General features: G+C 37.0%; 1 protein-coding gene across 10 annotated transcripts in view; it reads right to left on the bottom strand.

Annotated features, from left to right (window-relative positions):
- cacna1ba (calcium channel, voltage-dependent, N type, alpha 1B subunit, a) overlaps positions 1 to 26,463 on the bottom strand; it is a 160,375-nt gene that overhangs the window by 9,350 nt on the left and 124,562 nt on the right. For 6 of the 10 annotated variants that reach the window (XM_073861032.1, XM_073861035.1, XM_073861034.1 and 3 more), the window contains 15 exons: positions 26,160 to 26,324; positions 24,640 to 24,750; positions 24,276 to 24,359; positions 23,145 to 23,261; positions 15,772 to 15,837; positions 15,519 to 15,610; positions 13,838 to 13,988; positions 12,581 to 12,708; positions 12,165 to 12,261; positions 5,541 to 5,646; positions 3,266 to 3,373; positions 2,923 to 3,050; positions 2,577 to 2,692; positions 2,356 to 2,482; positions 2,151 to 2,261 (listed from right to left, as the gene is read on the bottom strand). In XM_073861032.1, coding sequence (XP_073717133.1) covers positions 2,151 to 2,261; positions 2,356 to 2,482; positions 2,577 to 2,692; positions 2,923 to 3,050; positions 3,266 to 3,373; positions 5,541 to 5,646; positions 12,165 to 12,261; positions 12,581 to 12,708; positions 13,838 to 13,988; positions 15,519 to 15,610; positions 15,772 to 15,837; positions 23,145 to 23,261; positions 24,276 to 24,359; positions 24,640 to 24,750; positions 26,160 to 26,324 — 1,707 coding nt within the window. Of the gene's footprint in view, positions 1 to 2,150; positions 2,262 to 2,355; positions 2,483 to 2,576; positions 2,693 to 2,922; positions 3,051 to 3,265; positions 3,374 to 5,540; positions 5,647 to 11,317; positions 11,415 to 12,164; positions 12,262 to 12,580; positions 12,709 to 13,837; positions 13,989 to 15,518; positions 15,611 to 15,771; positions 15,838 to 23,144; positions 23,262 to 24,275; positions 24,360 to 24,639; positions 24,751 to 26,159; positions 26,325 to 26,463 lie in introns of all 10 variants that reach the window. The other 4 variants (XM_073861033.1, XM_073861039.1, XM_073861040.1 and 1 more) reach the window with 1 other exon arrangement.

Raw genomic sequence — 26,463 nt, 5'->3', positions numbered from 1 at the left:
CACACCCTTTCATGCCTGTATGACACAGTTAAGCTTGTGATTTCTTTAGGAATTTAGTGTTTGAAGTTTTTTGGCTCTGTTGCGGTTCCTCCCATCCGTCGAGCAGAAGGGTTAGTCATGGCCAGATGCCAGTAAAGAAGGGCTTTCCCCCACAAAACCAGAAGGATTGGGGCATATTAGCAGGTGCTGAAATGTTACATTCAGCATCTAATGTCTCTTATCGGCTAGCACAGCACTTTAAAGAGATTTGGGCTTGGATGGGAATCAGATTTGGGAGTGAAGTAGAGGCACTCAGACAGCAGTAGCCACCCATTAGCACTGGAAACGTGTGGTAAAAGTGTGATTTGATAGGAGGGCTACGCTGATGAGTCTTAATGGACTGATGTTTTTTTCAGAGTCCAAATGGAATGTGAATTTCGACTCTTGCTTACATGGTTTATTTTTCCAATGATGCTGTCGAACCGACACTGTTTAGAACATTATGCACACTGAGTGTTGAGAAATCACAACAGCACAATCCATTAGTAAAATCCATTAGTCTTCTAGGCAGTAAATGACATGAAGGATGTCATTTCGAATTTTGAACAGGCACTGATTTTTTCATTATTCAGAATTCATCTCAAAGATTTGAAACAGTATTCATAACCTGTTTATTTTAAATAACTTTTATTGTGAGCTCTCTGTACTTCCTCTTAGCCAGCACAGCCAGAAAATGGTTCAATTCAGGGCACAGATCTGGCAACCTACCAATGAATAATTGTATTATGCATATACTTCCCATATGGCCTTGAATAGATAAAAAAACATTTTTATTTTGATTAGCGCTGGCCTGTAAAAACAATAAATTTTTGTGCAACAGTAAATCTACAGTTATTTTGTTAGAAATTAGTTATATTATATAATAAATAAATAAATTTGGCCTGTCAGAAGATTAATCGCGATTAATCACATACAAAATAAAAGCTTGTTTTTGCATAATATATGTATGCACTTTGTATAATTATTTTGTATATTTGGGTGATTCCCGCGAAATTAGACTTTTGAGGTATCATGAAACATTTTGATAAATAAAGTTAATGCAAAGTAAGAGTATCAAAATACGAAGCATAAAGTTACAAACATCTCTTCACATACTATTTGGCATGTGATTTCAAATGACATCATACAAATCAATTTAGTTGTTTTTTCCAAATTTAAGGGGAACATTTATATTACCGCAACATGGAAATATTTATAATTAAAAAATCTAAAAAATAAAAAGCTTCAGTGCATGTTATACAATATACATTTACAGTAAAGAAACATGTGTATTTGGTGATCATTGGTAAATGTAGGGACAATAATAAGGAATATAAATGTGTCTAAGAAAAAATGTTATCATCCTCCGCAACAATTTTCAATCATTGTTTAAGCCCTCAAGGAACTAACATTTAAAAAAAAAATGTTGGAAGGGACATAATTGACTGCGACACTCAAAATGGCTATCAGGTAAGCAGTTCTTATTTTTTCTCTCCAGATAAAAGTTGAAATTTTGTTTGTCATAGTACCTAGACAACTTTTTAGTTCTCATTACCGAAACACGAGTTTGTAAATGCATATATTTAATGTAATTTCATGTTGCGGTAATGATAATTTTTAATAATGATAATCTAAAAAATGTTAATTCTAAAGGAAATATTTTTTAAATCCTCTAAAAATAATGGTTATAGTTAGTTCAGACCTTAATCTTATATGTCCAAAAAAATGGCTTCAAGGGCTTTAAAAAAAAACACACATATATATTATGCGCAAACAAACTTTTATTTTGTATTCGATTAATCCCGATTAATGACTTTTGACAGCCCTAAAATTAATACATGCATACATAAAAACCTTAATTTTGTTTTGTGCTTATAAAAAGCTATTTAGTTTTGAAATGATGAAGTTTTTTTACTGTGATTTTTCATTTTAGGTGAATAATTTTCAGAATTTTGAACTGGTCCTTTAAGTGCATATAAGCTTTCATTACTTCACATCATAGAAACATAAATAATATATAAATATAATATAAATACATAGGCAAAAATAACATTCCCCTCAATGATACATAAATGTATGCACATCTATGAGTCCTAATATTTAACATTTAACCTGATATTTGTTAAAAGTACCTGCATCTCTGCGTTGAGTTTTGGCATAGATACTGCACGTCCTTGGACCTCAAGGTTGGCAGAAATTGGTGTGTTGGCACTGTTCTCCATCTTCCTCATTTCTACTGACTCCTGTCATATATATGCCAACAGTAAGTGATTTAATATACATAAATGAAAGACGCTATCGAGTGTGACAGACAGTTACTGTTTAAAATCTCAGAACCTGAGCAGTGTTTGCGTTTGAAGTTTCCTCTGATTGGCCCCTCGAGATTGGCCGTCTTTTAGATTTGGGGATGTCCTTTGCCTTTTCTGAGGCCCATGATAAAGATCCTTTAATGGTGTTGTCAAGACTAATCAAGACATTTGAGATATAATGTTAGTGCAGAAACACACATCATGGTAAGTGAATCTATGAATGTGTATGAGAGATGTTTGTGTGCTCACTGTGTGCGTCCGTTGAGCGTGGTCGAGCTGGGTTTGGTGGAATCTACACTGATCATGGTCTTATCTTGCATGTGGGTTAAAGGAAGAATGGGCTCTAGGAGAGCACTGACTTTATTCTTGAAATAGAGAACATGACAAAAAAGTTATAAACACAGAGAGACGACTTCTGCATGGGGTAATTATATAATTGCGGGTACATTTGGTGTCCAAAGTCATATTTTTTTCTACTGAATTAGAGAGAAAACTGAGCCGAATACTGCATAAAATCCAGTCTAGTATAAATAGGAACATCTTCAATTAACAACCAATCAAAGCAGCATTTTCAGAAAACGCCATAGTGTTTTACCTGAGATCCATGTCCTGCCTGTTCTCTCTGCTGCTGTTGTTGCAGCTGAATCCTTTTGGCTCTGTTCTGCTTGTAATATTCAAAGATCATAAGAGCTGCATACACCTTTCCCACTGTGAGCTCATTGGCTGTAAATAAAACAAAAACTCTTAGTCACGTGTTTTTGGACGTTCCACAAATGACCACAAGAGGTCGCTGTGTATCATCAGTTTTTCCACATGTAGGTTAATCTGTGATTTTCTCTTTGTAGAAAACTAGTACTGGAAATGTGCTTGCAAGAAAGCATGTCTTTGACAGTATTTTTGTAAATAATCCGCTCTAAAGTGATTCATGTTATGTTTACATTTGTGTGGAGTGACCAGCAGGTCCATAGTCTTTTGAGACAGGTTGGGCCAGACTGTGGCAAGCTCCTTCTTCAGTTCAGCATCTGACAGACGCTGGGCCACCATGCCTGCGGAGATTCACAGGAGACGGACAAATTAGTTTATGTCTATTATAAATCAATTAACTAGTCTTAAGTCAAGCTTGTACTGTATAAAGGCCATGGGTCAGTTTTTTAAATGCTGTTTGTGACCCAATATGTAAAAACCCAAAGTTATAAACATACACATACACATATGAATGGATGGATAGATAGATGGACAGACAGACAGGCAGATAGATCATATACATTTTAAAAGAAAACGTACATAATGAAATGATGTTTGAATTGGACATAAGAGACAGTAGATTACATTTCCGCATTTGGCAGATGCCTTTATTAACTCATTCCCCGCCAGCCATTTTTTGAAAAGTTGCCCGCCAGCATTTTTTTGTGATTTTCATAAAAGTTTCACAAAATGCCGTCCAGGAAATTTTTCTTAAAATATAAAAAATCTTAAATATATAAACATATAAATATATCAAATGAAAGAACAGACCTTCTGCTTTCAAACAAACAAACAAAACGGGAAAAAACCTTTTCATCCTATCTATATTTTTTTCTCTGCTTATAAATTCTTAAAGGACAAGTTCGGTATTTTACACTTAAAGCCCTTTTTTACATTCTTCTGTTGAGAGCTTGAATAATAGACACTCCAGCCCAGTTGGTGGCAATAATCCACCTTTGCTAATTGCAAGAATACAAAAAACTGCATTGCTCACAGCACATCTAATGCAAGTCAATGGAGTTGGACAAAAACTACGATAAAACCTGTTGGAAAGCGTCTTTTGCAGCAATTTTTGTGTGAGCATATCAGTGAACACCCCTGACCACTCGATGAGTTTCACGTCTTTGTAAATGAAAGTTTTATGCATTTTAGGAAGGATTGTTCCAGTGCACCTACACACCCATTGTGTATAGGTGCACTGGAACAATCCTTCCTAAAATGCATTTGTCCAAATTTCAGTCAAAACCGTTCTATTTCATCATAAACAATCTGAAAACAGGGCTTTAAGTGTAAAATACCGAACTTGTCCTTTAAATATAGGTATTTTGGTTTAAAAATGCTAATTTTTTGGTAAAAAGCTGAAATAATTGCATTTTTGTAAAGGAATTTTTAGCGATCAGATTCAGAACGATTATCAAAACATATACAGAGTTTAAATTAGTAAATAACGTTTTGGCTTCAGTTTTTTCATAACTTTTGTAAGTGCCATCTAGTGGATAATCATGGTATTGCAGATTAACATAAAAAAATCATCAGGAACACTTTATGTTTTCTCTTAATTGACAAGATAACTTGTCAATGGCGGGGAAAGAATTAAAAGCAATTTACAGTGCACTAAAGATTAGGGATGGGCGATAATTTGCATGTGATTGTCATCGCGCATCTCGTCAGTGAATCCGGTTCCGCGATTAGAAGTAAATTGCTGGTTTCAGATGGAGCGGCATTTACTACACAAAGCCATAGTTCACTGACAATCGGGCAATTTTGCATTAATTTACTACACAAAGCCATAGTTCACTGACAAGCTGGGCCATATCGCATACATGTCGCAGCCGATACGTCCGCGATATGTTTGCGATATGGCCCAGCTTGTCAGTGAACTATGGCTTTGTGTAGTAAATGCCACTCCATCTGAAAGCAGCTGATGGTGATTTACTTCTAATCAAGGAACCGGCTTTACTGACAAGATGTGCATGATATTGCATGCAAATTATCTCCCATCCCTACTAAAGATAAACTGCATAAACTTTTTTAGTATGTGCACTGGGAATTAAACCCATGACCTTGGCATTGCTAGTGGCGTTGCTGAGCTATAGGAACATACTTGCATTAGATGGATTTTACTGCACGTATGATCAATGCACTGTGCAATTTTTGTACTATAGAAAGCAGTCGCAATTGTTAGTGTTGCTGAGGATTTCAGTTGGGCAGTGAAGCTATAGAAACCCATACAGAGCCAAACTCCAATAGAGATACAACAGATGCTACACACACCAACCCACACACTGCTCCAATGAGTCGCACCCGTCACATTCACTGAAGTGGGCTGAGTGAGTTTGTTTCTCTAGTAAATATCAGGCAGTAATCAAATCTGAATGTATTTGGAACTAAAGATGGATTCCAGTGCAAATCTATACTTCTATATGATTTTTCTACCAAAGGTTCATAATATAAACTATAGTAACTGACCTGACGCTAGTTTGATCTCCAGGGCGGTGCGGATCAGAGCCATCAGGGTGGACGTGAAATGCACAGTGGTGTCGTCTGCAATAGGCATGTTCATTTTCACCAGCCGCTGAAGGGAGCCATGAGGTTTGTTAGCGGGGTTTGTAAAAGCACTGAACAACAAAGTCAGTATCAACCAGAACATCCCAAAAACTTAAACAAAACCATTTGTGTGCGTCTGAGATCATGCACGATTAGTTTAAACACTAACTCTGCATTCTAGTCATTGCAAAATAAATATCTGATTGGTAATTATATAATGTTGTGCGTGTCTTTAATATTCCGATCACGTCTGAAGCACACAAACAGGTTTGTTCACACAGAGAAGAGGAACGCACAGAGTCGAACATTCACATTCACCGCTACAGGCTACGATCTGCAACCAAAGTGCACTGGTAATAAACCGACACCTACTCAAGAGTGAAGATAAGCATGTACACATAACCATGAAAGGCTTTAGAAGACACGGGAGCTCGACTCTGGGATTTATTGATCAATAGAATTACAGCAAATGGATGATTTTAGATTTGTACAGTTTTCTCAGTAAGCCAAATAATGACTAGTTATTAAAATCATGTTTAAAGGTGAAGGGTGTAAATTTCAGTAAAATGAATTGCAAACATATTTATGTTTTTTGAAAAAAATATAGTTTCATTTGTAGGGTGTTGTGACTGGGCGCCATGGTGTTGCTACATGGACACTAAGGTGTTAAAGGGATAGTTCACCCAAAAATGAAAATTTACAATAACATCCTTATGTTGTTCAAAACAAATGAGTTTCTTTATTCTGTTGAACACAAACTGAGATATTTTTATAAATGATGGCAAGCACACAGTTGACCGTTCCCTACTTTTTGTTACTCCTACTATAAAAGTCAGTGGGTACCGCCAACTATGTGCCTACCATCATCCACCAAAATATCTTCTTTCTTAAAGGTAGGGTAACAGATTTGATCATGAAACATTTTTTGTTATGCTGGTTAAAAGTCTCCTCACATCCTGATAGCAATCGCTGTGTTAAGTTAAATGTATTTGTAGAAATATATGTCATCTGTGAAAGGCGTAGGACCAAAAAATGTTAAACCAATCATAGATTTCGGTCGGAATGGACATTTCCTTTTTTGTCCCTCAGCGTAACGATATAGTTACTACGTCTACACAACCGAAAGTGTGCTTAAACTAATTCTGATGTAAACCAGTTGTTTATGTTGGCTAATTTGGAAATGTTATTCACTTTGTACTGGAAAGTTTTCTCACTGGTGAATGAGACAAGAGATGTGACCGTCTGATCTGTGCGTGTTCATGTGTTTTGAAAGAGGCGTGACTTTGGATGGTGATTTGACTTGAGGGTGGGATCTTGATTTCATTGCTAGACGGCTACCGTTGGCATTTTTCAAAATGTGAAACCCTACCTTCAAGATCTTCTGGGTTTTTACCCATGTTGTCTGAAAAGTAAAAGCAAACCTCTCATAAAAATTTGTACGATTTAAGAAAGTTCCTATGTATGAACAACAGTAATAGAGACGCTCGCCAGTACTGTTCAACCCAAAAATGTAGCCACGCCCCCAACCCACATCACTGGTTTCAGCAATGTTGTTTTCGGCTCAGAGATTACACACATCACCTTTTACATGACAACTAAATTGTAATATAGAATGAAAGGTATAAAATAAGCTGTAGTGTCACTGATTATATAGAGTTGAGCTCCCCTAAGCAAAGACAGCATACATCCACTAGCATTAGCAGTGCAAGAAAAACAGAGCAGAAAGTCAGAATGGAAGAAGAGAGAGAGAGAGAGAGAGAGAGAGAGAGAGAGAGAAAGAGAGAGACCGAGAGAGAGAGCGCTCCAGGAGGCAGAAAAGAGAGAGAAATGGTCAAGTGGATGAAAGATAGACAGCACAAGCAACACATGGAGAATATAAGTGACAGACAGCTAGAAAGGAAGATAGGTCAAGTGCATAGTTCTCATGACTGAAAGCAACTTAAGTTACACATACAGTGCTCTATGAAAACAAAGGTGAGAGGGAGAGTTAAACCAACTAACACATTAGAGATCTACAGGAGAGGTTTTTTGAGCTAAACGTGTGGTGTGGCCTTTAGAAGAATCACAAAGAAATAGAAACTCGAATTCCAGCAAGAACCATGAAGCAATAAAGCATGTTTTTATGTAAACTAAATTTACATAGATTACACTATAGGGCTTACAGATTATAAATGGAATTTTCTACTAATTTTTCTCATGTCGTGCACAAACCCTTACACCAGAGGTTCTCAACTTTGGGGTCATGACTCCATGTGGGGTTGCCAGAGATGCAGATGGATAACAAGAGATTTATGCAAAGTACCTACTGTACATGTTAAGCGTGCTCTCTTGTGCCATGCCTTGTTAGCTACAACATATGCAAAGATGAATTGGACACAATGTTTTTTTTCTTATTTAACGCCATTCTAGCTTCTATGGCTATATTTTAATAACTTTAGAACTGTCCACTGTATTTGGTAAATGCAATTAAATAAATTTAGTGTCTCCAATTTCCATAATCTGCATGTTTAGGATTCAAAGTAAAGAGAAAACTGCCAGAAAAAGTGATATGTCTGCTTTGAATATTTGTGTAACGCTCAATTCTATGTTGTTGTTTTTTGCGGGAAGTCTAAAGAGCAAACCAAGCAAAAATGAGATGCTCACTTTCCAATATTAGTTGGACAATGGTACTCTTGTTGACAATGGTTCTTTTTAGCATTTTTCAAAGCTGACCTACTATTAGGGTGGCCATTCGTGCCATTCTCGCCGGACGCGTCCTGGCCAGGATTTTCGGGTGCGTCCTCCGGTACTGTACGTCATCGAGGTTATCACATTTCAGATAAAAACATTATATAATTAAGATTTATTTCTCTTAAGACATACCATACTCTATCATACACCCTACGCAATGCAGTGCAATGCGCGACGCAAGTGTTTTTTGCTAGTTTCAACCTTGCACATTTATCATTTTCACGTTTACCGCCACGTTGTTTAAATAGCAAATGCATTTGCGCCCACTTTTGCGCTTATGGGCGTTCTGGTCTGAAAACGAGGTGTGTTCAGGCGCATTGTTGGCGCGTTGCTATTTTGAGGCAACTATTTTGAGGCGCAATATGTTTTTTGTTTTTTAAAGAGCACAGTAAATTATGCGCCTATAAACGGGACGACAATGCGAGTTTGCTTATCACATACATGAATGCGCAGCAGCACAAAAACGTTTTTAAATATGAAAAATTAAAGGATTGAATATAAAATATTATTATTGAGTCTCTTGGACATAAATGAGGACTAATTATGAGATGTTAGAAGGCGCAACTGCTGCTTCACCTGTAGGCTGCACTGTAAAAAAAATTCCCTAGAAATTGCAGCTGGTTGCCGGTAACTTACCGTATATTTAAATTTATGTTTTTTACTGCCAACATTTTGTTCAAAGTTAAATGAACATTAAACATTTACAAGTCTTTGTCTTACAGAGTAAAACTAAAAATACAGCATCAAGCAAAACATTCTGGGAAACAAAATCTGAAGCAAAAAAACAGAAAAAGGTTGATGATGATTTCTGGTTCCCAGAATGCTTTGCATGAGGCTGTTATTGTATAGTTTTATTCTGTAAAGATAAAGACATGTTAATATTTAAAATTTATTTAACTTTGAACAAACTCTTGCCAGTAAATAACATAAATTTAAATCTACGGTAAATCACCGGCAACCCAGCTGCAATAACATTGTAATTTCTACGGATTTATTTTACAGTGCGGTAAGTAAATAAATGCTTTGCTTTAAACAAATGCATCTATTTTAAAATGTTTTTAAATGCTACCTTAAGGATTTATTGTATATGATGACACTGTACCTGTGGATATGGTGAGATGAGAAACATTTTAAGTAATGCTTTGTAAAAATCCCATGGCGCGTTCTGGTGCTGAAACGTTTCGGCTCTCCGGGCGTTTGTAAATTCTTTATCTCTTGTTTGTATTTTTAGAGTACAAACCTTTTCTTGCATATTTGCAAATTATTTTATGAGATTACAATGATTATGTAAACGTCTTTTAAAGGTTTTAATACAAAAAATTAAAATTTCAATAAAAATGAAAACACATTTTTTTTAACACTTTTTCAGTTGACAAAGTCCGTTATCTAAATAGGGATTATACATAGCGGCAGCGCAACTGGCTTTTAAAGGGGATGAGAGATAAGACTCTAATTGGTTTATTGCACGTTACGCCCAAAACACACCCATTACTCATTAGGAAAATATGAACAACCCTTTCAACTGTGCGCTCGGTGCACAAACCATTTCCCCGTCGTTAAATTAGCAAAAGTGGCATCGGACAGGCCCTTTAAGACTGTGCACCGTGCGCTTTAGACAATGCGCTTAGATTGTTAATATAGGGCCCATTATCATTATAGTTTTATTCTTACCTTGAAATGTAACAGTTGCTTTTTTGAAATAGAGCCTGAAATATTAAACCTCGATGACGTATGCGGTCAACCAATGCGACTTCCGGAGGTCACACCCGAAATCCTGGCGAGGACGCGTCTGGCGAAAATGGCACGAATGGCCACCCTACTTGGCCACGCATCACTCGCAGATAACCGAAAATGGGTAAAGTGGCTGTACATGGGTGAAGCTAAGGTGGTTCGTTGCTGAAACCACACCCACCTAGCTCGATTCTAGTGACAGCAGTGGCAGTTCACCTGTCACTCAAGTGGCCACACCCTTAATTATGCAGAGCTTTAAAGCTTAATATAATTGAAACAGATGAGATACAAAAAAATTCACCCTCCTCACAGTTGTCATGAAGGCTAAAATCAGCTATACAGACCAAAAATACTTTTTGTACCAGGCTGTAAACATATTATTTTCTACTGTAAAGTTGGGAATTTTAACATAGGTATCTATGGGAATTGACTCCCTTTTGGATCCAGCCTCTAGCGGCCAGTCGATCAATTGCAGTTTAACTCACTTCCGTATTGGCTTCATCAGAGAGATGTGTGAATGATATCTTACTGGTAAAAAGTTGTAATGTTGTTAGCACCTTTTTGCATTTACTGTTAAATGTAAAGTAGTTTACCAAAATTATTGTGTGATAGAGGCTGAAATCAATGTGAAATCAATTATTGAAATCAAATGTTGATGCTCCTAATCTCAATATTAGATTATAAGACGTTAGCCTTGATTCACAGACATGATCACAAATACGGTAGTAAAACATTCTCAGTTATAAAAAACACAGTTTGTTGCCTGTCAGGTGGGGTTGCAACTTTTGGCATCTAAAAATGGGTCATTGCTCCAAAAGGTTGAGAACCTCTGCCTTACACAATGCAACTTATGGGGTAGATTTTACACACATGAGGTATGATCACAAATCCTACAAAATTTTGGATCAATGTCTCACTTGTTAGTTATTAAACTCTTGTTAATAATCAAATGGCTAGTAATATTATGTTAAAAATCTAAAAATAAACTAAAGTTCTGCAGTCATACTTAGTCTGTGACCATCCCTAAATGACACAAGAAGTGGAGGGGGGCAGAGGGGTCTCGAAAAATAGGGCAAAGGACTACACCGACGAGATTAAAGCTTGGGGAGGAAAGAGAAACAAACAGGGACACGAAGGCAACACTGCAAGAGCACAGAGATTGGCTGAAGAACAAGCCAATGGGAAGACAGTATGAGGAGCAGAGGGGGTGGGGGGCGGGGCATGTGAAGTTGAGCTACCTTGTAGGCGATTCGTGGAGGACATTTCTTTCCCAAACCTAACGGTGGGGACATGTGGAGCAGCATCTCATACATATCGCGGTACTTGATACGGCCACTTCACAGTGCAGACAACGCAAAAATCCCAAAATAAAGAAAAGGATGTGGGAGTTAGAGAGGGGGGCAGGAAGTAAACAGAACAAGACGAAATGAAAGAGACAAACAAACAGACAACAAAAAACAGAAATCTGTGTTATTTAGATTTCCAAAATTGTCATGGACAGGGATGCCATCCTGGCCTGGTAGGGTCAGTGATGGATCCCAATGGTTAGAGGTCAGAGGTGAGAGAGAGCGGATCCCTGATAAAGAGAGATGGAAAATGTGAGTGAGATGGCAGGAGGAGTGGATGGTGACAGAATGGCTGCATTGTTTGGAGGATGTCTGCATCTGCATGCTGAGACATCAAGGGGAGTTTCCTTTATCAGTGCACGGAAACAAAGGTTTCAACGCCAGTTCGCTTTCCAAACAGCTTCTGCTATCCATGCCGATTTCATTTAAATGTATTAACATTCATCAGGCATGATTGTAGTTTAAATCTAAAAAAAAAACAATGTCATACAGTATTTACGGGTAGTACAATTACACTTATGTATAGTAACAAAGGATCAAAATAATCATGTTTACACATTGATTCGTGGCTTTGAAAGCTTTGTTTCCCATCCAGCATCATTAACCAAAGCCAGTCAAGTCTTGTGGGGCAAGTGCTTGTGTGTAGGCAAGTCATTTGTGCACAGCCATTCAAGTTCGGGTCTCTGGGCATTTTCACACAGAGCCCGCACAAGTGGAAAAAGTTGCTTGGGTTGCAAACCTTGTATGCTACCCTATTAGGGCAGTTCTTCCCTAAGCCAAGGGGGGGCGAGATAATTCGCAACAAATTGTACATATCCTTATAGGAAATCCGTCCGCTGTGAAGAGAACAGGCAAAACATGACACATATATCAGGACAGCTTGGAGAACAAATCTGTGTTGTGGACAGAACGGACGCAGACAGGAGAACAAGATCCGATTCTTATGGGCATTCCGTGGAAGCTCCCCATTCAAACATTATTACAGGAAATAAGGAGGAACATTCAGTATTTCTCATATTTATGTTATCTAACTTGAAAAGACACAAAGCTTTCAGACCTAACAGAATCTCTCTCTCTCTCGACTGCCAAACTGAGTTATTATATTTATCACAAGATTAGGTCTCCATCTGGAGGTGATCGAGGTCTGAAACATACCATGCAGCCGGGTCATACTCCGCCCATACTCGGATAAACTCATCCAGGTGATGAGGACCCAGGATGGAGGAGTCACGTGTCAGATACTCAAAGTTGTCCATGATGACAGCCACAAACAAGTTCAACATCTGGAATAAAGTGGAGAGGGAAAAGATCACGAAGGTCAGGGAGCAGGAAACATCATTCTGGAGATACAACATGAATACAGGTTGGTTTGTGCTTTTTGGGTACACAGAGTTAAATTGTGGAATACCTTGGACTATGAACTGAAATGCTGCAAAAGTGTTTGTAAATTTAAGAACCTGTATAAGAAAAATATACTGGAGGTTATAAAAAAAGGATGACTAATATGGTTAAGAGGATGATAATTAAATGTAATGATAGGTGGTATTGATAATTTTATTTGGTGGTTGTGGTAAGGAGTGGGGTTGACTCATTTATGTAGTTACGCTTAATCCTACGCTTATAGGATTCTGTTTTCTCTCCCTGTCTCGTCCTTGACCCCTGTGAAGGTCATCACACCACTGATCTACTGGCTGTCCTTCACCGTGATGCCCAGCCGATGCCTGACCAACAACCACCGGCTTAACCAGTTTAATCAGCTTACCCGTTTCATATCCCTATCGTGTTTTTTATATATATATATATATATATATATATATATATATATATATATATATATATATATATATATATATATATATATATATATATATATATATATATATATGAATCTCTCACAAGGATTTTTCTCCTCCTCTGAGTTTTCCCACAGGGGGTTTATCCTAGGGGTATTTTTCATCCCATGGAGAGTCAGGCAACATTGGCTTAACTTAGCACTTTCCTGTATATGTTACATTATGTTACAAAATTGAATTGAAACTGTCATTTAAATGTCATTAAGTGATGTACTGGTTAAGGTCAAGTTGTCATAACAAAGACATCTCAAACAATGTTATCTTTTCATTAAAAAATGACATAATTGAACAAATGACACTTAATGACAGTTGTCATAAATGTCCATAAAATCTCCTTCATGTTAATGTCAGTCAGTCTTATGCACACCCCTTCAGGTAAAGTGTTACCCTAACTTTTAATAACAAAGTAATTTTCCTGGTTTAGGGAGGATTAGCGAGACCTAGTGCAAGAACTAGCAAACTGGACTTAAATTGAGGATCTAATATTGATGGTTGGATCCATCAATAGTGCTGAAGATACATTGGTTGATCTGTCACCAGTACAACTTTGAGCACTGACCAGGAAGGAGCAGAGGAAAATGAAGGACACAAAGTAGAAGTAGGCAAAATCGCTGCCGCACTCCTTCCCTTGGGTCCCCGAGTGCTCGTCGCACATCCGCTCGCTCAGACAGGACAGCATGATCTCGTGCCAGGCCTCACCGGTTGCGCTCCTGCAGAAGACATAAAAAACTGACTGAATAAATGGTGGATCTACAATAAAAACTGATTCTTAGAGAATATGACAGAGTCTGGAGTTCATTTATATATGGAGGCAGATTTTATGTATAACACTGTTAGGCTGATGTGCTGTCTGCCTCTGGCTTTCAGCTGAGAGGAAGCCTTGGGCAAAGCAGGGGCGTGTAGTGAAATTACAGCGTTCCCTCCGCTATAAATCCGCTCCAGACCCGGACTTTGTATTGGCCCAATACCGCTTCTCTGTAGAGGTATAATTTCTGTTTGCTGTAATATAGACGCATGGGGACAAAATGTGTTAAGAATGTTGTGCATTTTCCAAACAGATGTGAGGGTGATGTAGTGGTATGATAAAATTTAAAAGCAATACTGAATTTTATTACGATATGTTGTTTATCTGGTGACATCTAAACGGTCCAGTAAAATTAAATCTGTCCAAAGGTGGAGTGCAAAAATGACAAAATAGCCTACTATATACTGTACAAATAAAAAGAGCATAAAAAAAATCAAGGTTGTTCTGGAGCTAGATGAAAATCACACAGTGGCACACTTAAACAAAGAAGTACGCGGAGGCTTTGATCTATTACAGCACCAGTAGTGCTCTTATCAGCCTCATACTCCCTAACACACTGACAACACCCTGTCAACACAAGCAGCTCCTGTCAACACGGCCAATTAACAGATACCCTGCGAGAACACTGTGCGCCTGTGCGTCTGGGATTAAACCAGACAGAAACGGAGAGATAGATTAACGCATGGATGGATGGATGGCCTATAATAGGCATAAGTTAGGTGAACAGACAAACAAATAGACAGACATGAAGACAGACAGACAGAGAATGTGTGCTTAAGAATGAGACATGAAGAGAGAAAACCAGACAGAGAGTGATAGATAAATCAATGGAAGGTGGATGGATAGACATAAATTAGGCAAACAAACAAACTGTAGGGCTGGGCGATGTATCCTATATTAGATATTATAAAGATAATTGTGCCGAAGATATAAAATGACAGAATATTTTGAATAAAATTAAAATCAATGTGTCATAGATGGCATCAGCAGGCAACTCATCAACATTGAAATGGTGACAATAAGCAACATATGAAAATTAAAAGAGAGTGGATGATGAATTAGTCTGTTTTCAAAAAACCAATGTGAAACCAAATTTGCAACCAACAATCATGCTCTTATCTCAGTTAGGCTGCATTGTCATACATGTGTCATATTAATGAATAATTTAAATAATTTAATGAGTTAGTGGTCACTTTACACTTTTTACAGTTTATTGGACTGGACGTTTTAATGTTCTGTCCAAATCATGCTTTTTACAATTTTTAGATATAAGATATATATAATTTACTGTCAAAAATTTCAATGATAACAAGGTATATCGGCCAGTTCTAAAAGACCGGTAGAGATTGTGTGCTCTGATGGGTTGCTGTGTGTTTTATTTTCGATTGAAGTGAATAGCAGAAGGGCACTGCACGATTATCAGGTGCGTACAGACCTGAACAGCAGCATAAGCGCTTGGAGGAAAGTGCGAAAGTTATTGTGATGATTGATGGCGGTGTCTTCATTCAACTCGATGTTCCCAAACACCTGCAATCACAATAATAGAGTTAAAGCGCAGACGCTTTAAAACAAGTTACATTAAACAAGTTTCAGATATAAAGACATCTTGTCACTTGTAGCATTTAGTTTATATTAGTAATTAATATTTATTGAAACACTAAAATATTACATGGCATTTTTTTACCTACCTGCATTCCAATAATGGCATAGATGAAAAACAGCATGGCGATTAAAAGGCAAACATAAGGCAGGGCCTGGAACACAAACATACATTTATAAGTATGTTTTTATACATATACATATACACTGTACTCGTTCTTTTTATATAGTTTTTGCACATTAGAGAATAATAATAAACTCATCCAAATTATCGTATAATAAATGTACAACTGTGGGACTTTACATTTAAAGTGCAGTCACCGTTCGCCTAAAAGTAGCAAAATTCTATGCATGTCATTTTATCAAGAAGCTTCTCGAAGTTTCACCTTAGGATGAATTAAAAAAATATTGAAAGTTGTTTACATTTAATCTGGGCTCTTATTGGCTGCTTTTCCTTTAATATGCCATCTTTCTAATAACCAAAATTAATATTTTTGGCACAGCTATATGTTTGTCTACGAAATTAATTTAATGCATTTAACTTTAAACCTTCAGATGATAAGATTTTTAAGATCATAAATGTTTACATTTCAGTCAAGTGTTTCAAAACTTTTAACCGGTAGTGTTTATGTGAGTTTTTATATCATGTTTTTATGCTTGCTTATTATGTTATTAATTTACATTTACAAATCTGTCTGACACTTTTTCAAAGCAACTTACATTGCATTACAATGTATACCCATAACCTTTTATACAAGAGCTATTCACATAACAGCTATACAGGGGCTATTCACGTATTTAAAATGCAGTGACAGATCAAAATTAGCGCACAGCCTCGAGTGCCGGTATTAAAAATATTAAGGGCATAACAAAGATGCAAAAATGCATAAACCGCTAAACACCACTTCAGACAAAAATGACATATTAACTCAGGGGTGTCAAACTCAATTTCATCCCGGGCCACATCAGCATTACGGTTGCTCTCAAAGGGCCGGTTGTATTTGAACGACTGTATGAATGTATCAACTCTTATTACTGTACATTGCATAATTTTCTCTGCATTTGCTTACTATTGGTTTTGTTAATAACTCAATAAATAACGTAGAAGCCCAGGCAAATAATGACAAAGTGTATAGAGTAGTACATTCTACAGATTATTTTTAAAATAATTGTGGTGACAAAAACACATGTTGTATATGAGCACACTCAAAATGTTCTGTTATCCTTCATAGTGCAGGTAAGAAAATGAGAGGCATTTTAAGATACTAAGAGTTTTACAAACTCCACCATAATATGCATTTATTATGACACAGATATTCTCTCGCTTGTCATTTCTTGTCATCTTTGCAAAAAAGCTGTGATTTTTTTACCTGGCTTTAAGTGTCTGATTGACTGACGTCTCATGAGTTCAGTGTTGTAGGCTACAGATCAATAGTTTCAATCATTTATTAAAAGTAATCGGTTCAGATGAGTCATTAGTTCGCGAATTTAGCGGAAATAGACGCGTTGTAAACTAATCCCAGGTGGACATCGCGAAACATTTCTGTAAACGAGACGGAAAACATTTTCTCGCTGGATGCGCGTGAGCGTGCGCGAGAGAGGGAGAGAAAGCACGAGCAGATACTGTCCGTTTCCATATGCGGAGGTCGCATATGCAGCATCATCAAGCCGGGTTTATTTATGTTAACAGACGATTAAATTCGCAAATCATACGCATATTACAACTATTTGCTATAAACTAAGAATAATATTCAACTTTATAATTGTTAATATCCTGAAACAAGACAGTCTTGATGACGTATGCAGCCTGGAAATGCGACCTCTGGAGGCTGCAGCCTTCGCATTAAGACACGCCCACTCAAGTAGTGCGCGTGTGCGGGCCGCTCGTTCTCTCTCCTGCAATGAATGAATGAATGAATGTGTTTATTTTTAACTTACTTAATCAGGGACAATGCACAGGGAACATTAATCTAAAAAAAGAAGAGATGTCATGTGCCAGGTTATAGCAAAGAAATGCTAATTTCCACCTGCAGTCCCTAGACAGATGTTACATTACATAAGGTCATAAAATATACAGTATTATACATGGAAGCGTTATTTCACTCATCTCATTAAAAACACTCTTCATATCATGATTTACAGAAATTATAAAAACAAAAACATTTATTCACACTCACTTCATAAAAACACTCTACTTGGATCCAACCCTCACTCACTCACTCACTCATAGTCTACATTATTCTTATCACAATCATTCAGTGCTTACAAATTTGCTTTGTTAATAGCCACTGTTTGGTCAGGCGTGTAAAAGTACTATAGTTTGTACATAAAATAATTTCATTTGGAAGAGTGTTCCAAAGACTTACTGCTTTATAAAAGAACGAATGTTGACCATAAGTGGTTCTGCATCTTGGAACACTGCACTCTCCTCTGGCTGTCGATCGTGTGACTCTATTTAGTCTATCTGAATTTAATGTGACAAATTTTCTCAGAGGAGGAGCAGCAGCGATGTTATGGATAATTTTATATAGAACAGAAATTTGGTTATATTTAATAAGGTTTTCAAAACTCAAAATGTTGTATTTACTTAGTACTTTACAATGATGGTACTGACGAGGCTTTTTATCATGAATTTTTATTGCCCTTTTATATAATGATTCTAATAGTTTTAACGATGTTTTACATGCCTGAGACCAACTGGGCATACAATATAGAAGATGCGGAACAATCATGGCATTAAAATAAATATTCGAAGCCTCAGTTGTTAATGAGTTTCTAATATGTTTATAATTCATCAAATTAAATTTCAGTTTATTGCCAAGTATTTTTATATGGCTTTTAAAACCTAAATTTGAATCAAGTGTTAGACCTAAATATTTTGTTTCCTTTACATTTTTAATTATTTGCCCATTTACTTGAATTTTTTGAGTTAGATGTAACTTACGTTTATTTGAGAAAAACATTGAGACCGTTTTTTCTACATTTAAGGTTAGACAAGACGTCTGCAACCATTCTACAACTTTTTGCATCTCTTTTGATAATTTGTCAGCAACCTCCAGCTCATTTTCCCCAAAAGTGAAGATCACAGTATCATCAGCATACATGATTATATCAACGTCCGAACACACTCTAGGGAGATCATTTATATAGATGCTAAAAAGCAAGGGTCCCAAAATAGACCCCTGCGGCACTCCCATCGAGGTGGCTCTAAACGCGGATTTGATGTTATTTACTTGTACACACTGATGTCTGTCACTCAAATAAGATCTTATCCAGTTTTGGGTGTGTTCAGAGAGACTATATTGATTCAGTTTACTATAGAGTATCTGGTGATTTACAGTATCAAAAGCTTTGCGCAGATCAAGGAAGACTGCTCCCACCACTCTTCCTTGATCCACATATGCCCTGATTGTTTCCAAGAGGTAGCAACATGCAAAGTCTGTAGAATATTTACGTCTGAAACCGAATTGCATTGGATTTAAAAGAGCTTGTGATTCAAAATGGGTGGTAAGTTGCTCCGCCACCGTCTTCTCCAGTACTTTTGACACAACTGGGAGAATACTTATTGGACGGTAATTGTTCATGTCTTGTTTATGTCCAGATTTAAATATAGGAGTAACTATTGCAGATTTTAAGGCTGCTGGAAAAATACCCTCACTAATCGATTGATTGATCATTTTTGTCAACGGGTCTGAGAGGATCTCTTTATGTTGTTTCAGAAAAGAAGTATCAAGTCCATAAATATCTTTTGCTTTGCTGTTGTTTAACACCGTGATTATTTTTTCAACTTTAGTTTTAGATATTAAACTAAGATTAAAATCAGATTTGTCTTTGATTATGAGAGGAGGATGAACAATTTGAAAATTCTGAACAGAGGTTTGAGCAATGTTTAAAAAATATTCATTAAAATTTGTTGCTATTACAAAAGAGTCATCAATAATTTTTCCATTAATATTGAGACAAATATTCTCACATTTTGTCTTTTCATTTCCAATCAATTTATCAATGGTTTTCCATATTATTCTACTATTGCCTTGTGCATTTCTAATGATTTCAAGGAAAAATTTAGCTTTGGCCTTTCTTAGCTCGGCTGTAACTTTATTTCTTAAATTTGTAAAGGAAAATCGATCCGTTTTTAGTCCTGATTTTAAAAATGTTTTTAACGCCACATCTCGTTTTTTCATTATATCCCAAATAAATTTATTGAACCATGGCAAATTTCGTTTTGTATGTCGCTTTCTTTGATTATTTTTGGTATATTTGGTTAAGATGTCATTTACAGCCACCATAAGATCCTGACAGCCCTGTTCACAAGATTTTTTCTCCAGGATGTCTGCCCACTTTGTTTGTTTTAAATCTCTTTCAACCAGGTGTAAATCTTTCTTTGGGATGAATGTGATACACATTTTATTGTTCATTGGATTTTCGTTTTTAAACCTTGTTTTTATCAATTTTCTAGCTACTAGGGTTAAATTGTGATCAGACATACCTGTAACTAGATTGTAAGTTTTAATTATTCTCTCGGGTTTATTTGTCAATATTAGATCTATTAAGGTTTGAGAAGTTCTTGTTATACGAGTTGGTTTACTTAGTAGTTGTGTCATTTGAAAAGATTTAGTTATTTCTTTAAATTTGTTTCTACATGATTTCTCAAACCAATTTAAATTAAAATCACCTAAAAGGATTACTTCTTTTTCATCACATTGTTTAAGTAGATTACCCAAAGAAATAAAAAAAATCATTAGTAGCTTTAGGAGGTCGATAAATTGCTAATACACAGAAAGTCATTTGAGGGGATAAAGTAATAGTAGTCCCCACACATTCTAAGTTGCAGTCACTGATGTCCAGTTGTTTACTTTGGATATGATCTTTTACGTAAATCAGCACACCACCGCCTTTACCCTTGTTTCTGTCACGTCTGTACAAAGTATATCCTGAGACTTTCATTATAGAAGAAGGAATAGATGGAGTTAACCAAGTTTCAGTTAAACAGAGATAATCAAGATTTGAATCAGTTAACAAATGTTCAATCTGTTCAGTCTTTGAAACAATGCTGCGGATGTTTAAATGTCCTCCGAAAATGCCCTTCGGCTTTGTTTTCGGGTTCCAAAGTATGCTCGCATGATTTGCAGTCTGAAACAGTCTTATATGTTGCTGTTTAAATACGGCGGCATTATTTACAATTGCTGCAGGTTTTGCGTGGGTCACTGATGATAATATTTTCTCAGGTATGAACTTAAGAGCAGAGTTTGTCAAGGGGTTACCTTGTTTTCGGACGCCGGAGCCTTGGATAGAAGTCAGCTGCGCTTGCACTGTGGGAACAGCTGATTGTAGAGAATCAACGCGATCTCGATAATCCCAAGGCCCGGGGTTTAAATGAATATCCCCACATAGAAGCAGAACCGTGCATAGAAAGGCACAATATCCTTGAGTCCGATTTGCTGGTACCATCCTACTCGAGCAGCGCCGCTCGCGCAGCCCGCTACGAGAACATGCTCGCCCGTCATTTAAAACGTGTGAGTATATGGTGTGTTGGCACCATGAAGCAAGTGGCATTGGCACGACTGTGTTTGCGATCGTTGTGGCTTGCAACAAGGTATATCGATCTTGTTCACGAGCTCTCCACAGTTGTGTCAGTAAGATAAACAGCACATACAGAGTTACACGAAGATGTAATAATGAGTTCTCTGTTTTAGTATGTTTGATACGTGAATTCCAAGATGTAGAAATTACGTTTTCAAACAAATCATCTGGCGGTCTCCCAGCTTGTTTTAAGAAAGGTACAGCAGCACCTGTCGAGCGACTGCCTTCCTCCGCCATGCCTTCCTCCGCCAATCATCAACATTATCACTATAATTACATTACAAAAAGACTTTGGCAGGACAAAAATTTGTTTTAGTGGCTGCTAAAAAAAATTATGTAGGAAATAACCTGCAAAAAATAAAACTTATAATAACAATAAAATAATTTGTAGACTCTGCCGGGCCACATAATTAACATAATCTGTAAACTCTCGCGGGCCAGATGAAATGAGGGGGCGGGCCGGATTTGGCCCGCGGGCCTTGAGTTTGACACCCCTGTATTAACTGAATGCTTTTGGCACATATTACATGTTCGCTTAAATCCACTTAATCCCTGCATTAAGAAATCAGAAAAGTTCTCTAACAAAAAGCACGAAAGAATCGTTTTTTACACTGTTACATTGTTTTTTACATGGTTTACTGGATATATTATATTGAGCAAATGTTTGAGCCTTTTACCTTTATTCAGAAAGGACAGTTAAGAGTGACTAGAGACTTTTTTAGAGTGGAGATCTTTGCCTGTACTTAGAGGGTTTTGAATAAAATGATCTGTTAAAATAAGGCATTTTAAAGGGGACATTTCACAAGACTTTATTAAGATGTCAAATCAATTTTTGGTGTCCCCAGAGTACATATGTGAAGTTTTAGCTCAAAATATCCCACAGATAATTTATTATAGCATGTTAACATTGGCACTTTGTAGGTGTTTTTGGGTGTGTCCTTTAAAATGCAAATTGATCTCTGCACTAAATGGCAGTGCTGTGGTTGGATAGTGCCGATTAAGGGGGCAGTATTATCCCCTTCTGACATCACAAGAGGAGCCAGATTTCAATAAGGTGTTTTTTCACATGCTTGCAGAGAAGGGTTTACCAAAACCTAGTTACTGGGTTGATCTTTTTCACATTTTCTAGGTTGATAGAAGCACTGGGGACCCAATTATAGCACTTAAACATGGAAAAAGTCACATTTTCATGATATGTCCCTTTTAATTACTAGCTAATAACCTTTTCAATGCTATTAAAGTGAAATTCTGAACCTAAACATTAAGAGCCTGATAAAAAATGCTAATTTACAAGAAAACGTGTCAGATGCACTAAGATCTTCAAATGTTTATGAAAATGTTATTTTACCAATAAAATCATAACGTCATTAGAAGTTAAAGTCCTTGACAGACTATTGATGAATTCCATATTGACGCGGTTGAGGAAATATGATACAAATAGCTTGGTGAAGAGGTCAAAGATCATTGACCAATCAGCAGTCAGGCCTGACTGAAGGATCAATATTTAGTAATAATATTGCCAAGTTATGTAGGTGCAACAGCATGAAGACATTTCAAATGAATAAGAGGATCTTGAAATCTATATTCTGTAAGAATAAGGTGAAGCCAGTAAAGGGATTTAAGTGCTGGAGTAATGTGATTCATCAGTTTAATAGAGTCAGCATTTGTGCAGCTCAATTCTTTTTAGTCCGAAAGAGCTCTTTGGCAAACCAGCCAAAACACTACAGCAGTAGCAGAATATAGATATAACAAACCTGTAAATGAAGTTTTCACTGTCATAAGAGGAGAAAATAACATGTAGAAGTAATTACGAAAAATAAAAAAACAATTAATCAGCAATGCATGGGTACCCAGTCTAAATAGAGGAGTGCTACAATACCTTAAAAGACTGGACAAATGTCCAGAGCAGGATGCGAATGGTGTATCCCTGCCGAAGAAGTTTGATGAGTCTGGCTGCTCTGAAGAGCCTCAGAAAACTCAGATTCAGTAAACGGTCCTGTGGGAACACTCATGTTTTATTTAAACGTTCATATGTTTTATCCTTATTTCAACTGTAAATCACATTAAATGGGTGAATGCTCAGTACAAAAACACATGCATGATAATATTTATATAAAAAAACACTGGTGAACCCTTTCACACTGAATCTGAAAATAATGTTTTTATTTTTAGAGGCTTGAATTTTTTTAATTTTTTGGATGCCAGGAGTGCCCAAAGTGTATCCAAAACTCTTCATCGGATTCAGTGAGTTTTGTTTGTGAATATTTTGGTGTCTGTGATTTTGCCAAGTAGGACATGTACTTAAATTGGCATCTAAATGATCTTATATTAAGATATATGAACATATCCTGCTTGGAGAAATCATGGTGAGCCTATCATCGCTCTAAAAAGATTCAAACTCAAAATCAGATCTACTTACATGCCTACATACTGAAAAATGGCATAACATTTTTTAGCAAATGTGAATCTTATAATGTGGCATATACGCCTGCAGTGAAGTTAATTCATTCCCTGAATAACGAAACTAATGTAAGTTCAAGGACAAGAGAGCAACTCACCGTAGTCTACACATGAAGATGTTAAATCGTGGCAGGTGCGAGCCAAGATTTAAGTGAAGACATTTAATGGGTGAGAAAGCAGAGAGACAAAGAAAAAGAGAGAGACAGGAGAACAAGAACAGCCATCACACACAAATATAGTTACAATACAAACACACTTACATCAGTAGCAACTGTTGACAATGGCATGGACATCTAGACATACACACTGTAATACACCAAAACACTTGGGGAACATCATTAAAACATTAAGCATGTGCAGCACAAACCCGACCCAGTACTGTCTGCATTAGTAAAGCAAGCTCCTCTCATTGCTGATCTTACGGCTGAAACTGTAATGTTGATCTGGCACATCATCTGTCAGTTTGTGTCTGGATGTGTCTGCTTTATGTCTGAATGCTGTCTGCCTGCTCTGCGACTTCTAATAGAAAAGCACACTGTCTCTTACTTACTTTAATCTCAGTGACTAAGATGTCAGTGATGCTTCCCAGCACAGTCACAAAGTCGAACACATTCCAGGCGTCTTTCAGGTAATTCTGGGATGAAGAGAATTAGAGAGATAAGGCAGAGATACTTTTACTGTTCAAATTCATCCTTAATGGGATTTCCGGGGCCCTTGGCACAGGATGTGCTCATCTGCACTATTTTTTTTATTATTGGTCTGTGATAAATGGACTTGAGAACCTTGCATTCTGTTCCTTTTCATTGCATTGAGCTGTTTACAAATGCAAGAAGGTCTTTCCGTGTGAAGGGCTCCTCAAACTGGAACAATTGATAAGATATTGTGACGTAAAAAATGTAAATGAAACTAGTTACCAAGGGTCCGAAAGCGATAATCTTGAGGACACACTCCATTGAAAACAGAGCAGTGAAGACGATGTTGAGATACTTCAGCATTGCTTCATAAAACTCAGGTGCCCTGTAAAACTAAAAGGTAAAGACAAATTGAAAAAAAAGTTGAAAATTGAAAGTTTTGATGGGATTCGCATTGATTTATCTACTCTGCATTGGATAATAATATGCAACTCTGTCTGTGAAATGCATTTAATGTAATGCAGAAATTACATTAAATGCAGGGGTTAAATTGGGATTTGTTATGTGGCGGCAGGGGTGGGGGGGGTGGGGGTGTTCAAGGGCTAACATGTTTCATACTAATGACAACAAAGCCACTGGTGTGTTACAGAGACATGCTGGACCTCTGATAGGATTTGATAAGTTTCAGCTTTGAGGCTGTTCCAAAGGTTGACCCAAAACATTTTTAAATAGAGCGTCTGGACTTGCATTAAATGTTGCAAATCTATGACGCTGACACCCTATATGCATTTGTTGAACATGTCATCATGCACAATTCTTCAAACTTTTACAGAAGGAAGCTTAAGAATCATACCAACCTCCTTGACTAATTCTAAGCATACAAAGATTATAGATTAATTCCTTTACACATTTCTAGTCTATTCAGTTTTTCTGATCTGGGCATCTGATGTCTAATGCCGGGTACACACCAAAAGATTTTTTTACATCTTATAAGATTTTCAAAATGTGATAGACCACAAACATCAGGATGAAAAATCCTAGATTTAACCATTTTGCTCCTATAGTGTGTGGTGTGCCATGATGTGTCAAAGACAGCACACCACAAACAAAGCCGTTTCTCAATGTCAAGGAAGGATCTTCAGAAGCCAGAATTTCGAGGATGCTACGTCATCGACGTCCATCGAAGGACTGTTCTATAAGCGTCTGGTCCGAGCTTTATTTCCGGTTTCAGTTTTTTTATGCTCTGACTTGTTGCTAAACTGAACTCTTGAACAAATACCTCGTTGAAAATAACAAATGTTTTGGTTTCCTTGGTAATCTATGTGTTGTTTATTTTGCTTGTTATATAAATAAACTACATTTAAAGTACTTTGTTGTTATTTATTCTTAGTGGAGTTTACCGAAAGTGTTGACGTGTTAACCAGGAAAGCCGCTTGTTTATGTTGTACTGCTAAAACCTATAAGGACTTCAACTGTACTTCCTGCAGTGAAATTGCCCATTAAAGAAATTAAGCAAGATTGTTTGGTATGAATCTTTCATGTTCGAAAAAACTTCCGAAACGTACAAACCCTGGCAAAGTACATTTGGCACAGAAATACTCTGTTACACTTCCAACTGCTTTTTTGACACTTTGCCTATGTTTAGCATGAGGAATCCAACCCTCAAACAGTGTTAATTAGTCAGTATGCATGAAACACCGTTGAACCACTCCCCCAAACTGGGTTTTCACAGACATACAGGTATAAGTAAAGAGGTATGTATTGAAAATATTACGAAAACTCTCAAATGATGGCAGACAAACCTTCATCATCAGGACCACAGTGTTGAGGGCAATCATGATCATGATGGAGTACTCAAAAGGTGGCGAGACCACAAACTTCCACATGCGGTACTGAAAGGACTGCTGCTTCTGTGGCATGTAGCGGGTCAGCGGCCTGGCATTTATTGCGAAGTCGATGCAGGCTCTCTGAAAACCAGCAAATGCAGATTCAGTTCACCTAAACAAACACGCCCTTACCCCAATAGAATCTGGACCTTCTTTTAAAAGACCCGCCCCACACATACGCAACCCGGCAAGGATGTCGGTTAGTAGACACGCTCCTTAC

The sequence above is a fragment of the Misgurnus anguillicaudatus genome, chromosome 22 (assembly GCF_027580225.2).
Source record: "Misgurnus anguillicaudatus chromosome 22, ASM2758022v2, whole genome shotgun sequence".
Classification (NCBI taxonomy): domain Eukaryota; kingdom Metazoa; phylum Chordata; class Actinopteri; order Cypriniformes; family Cobitidae; genus Misgurnus; species Misgurnus anguillicaudatus.
This window is presented reverse-complemented; position numbering and strand designations above follow the sequence as displayed.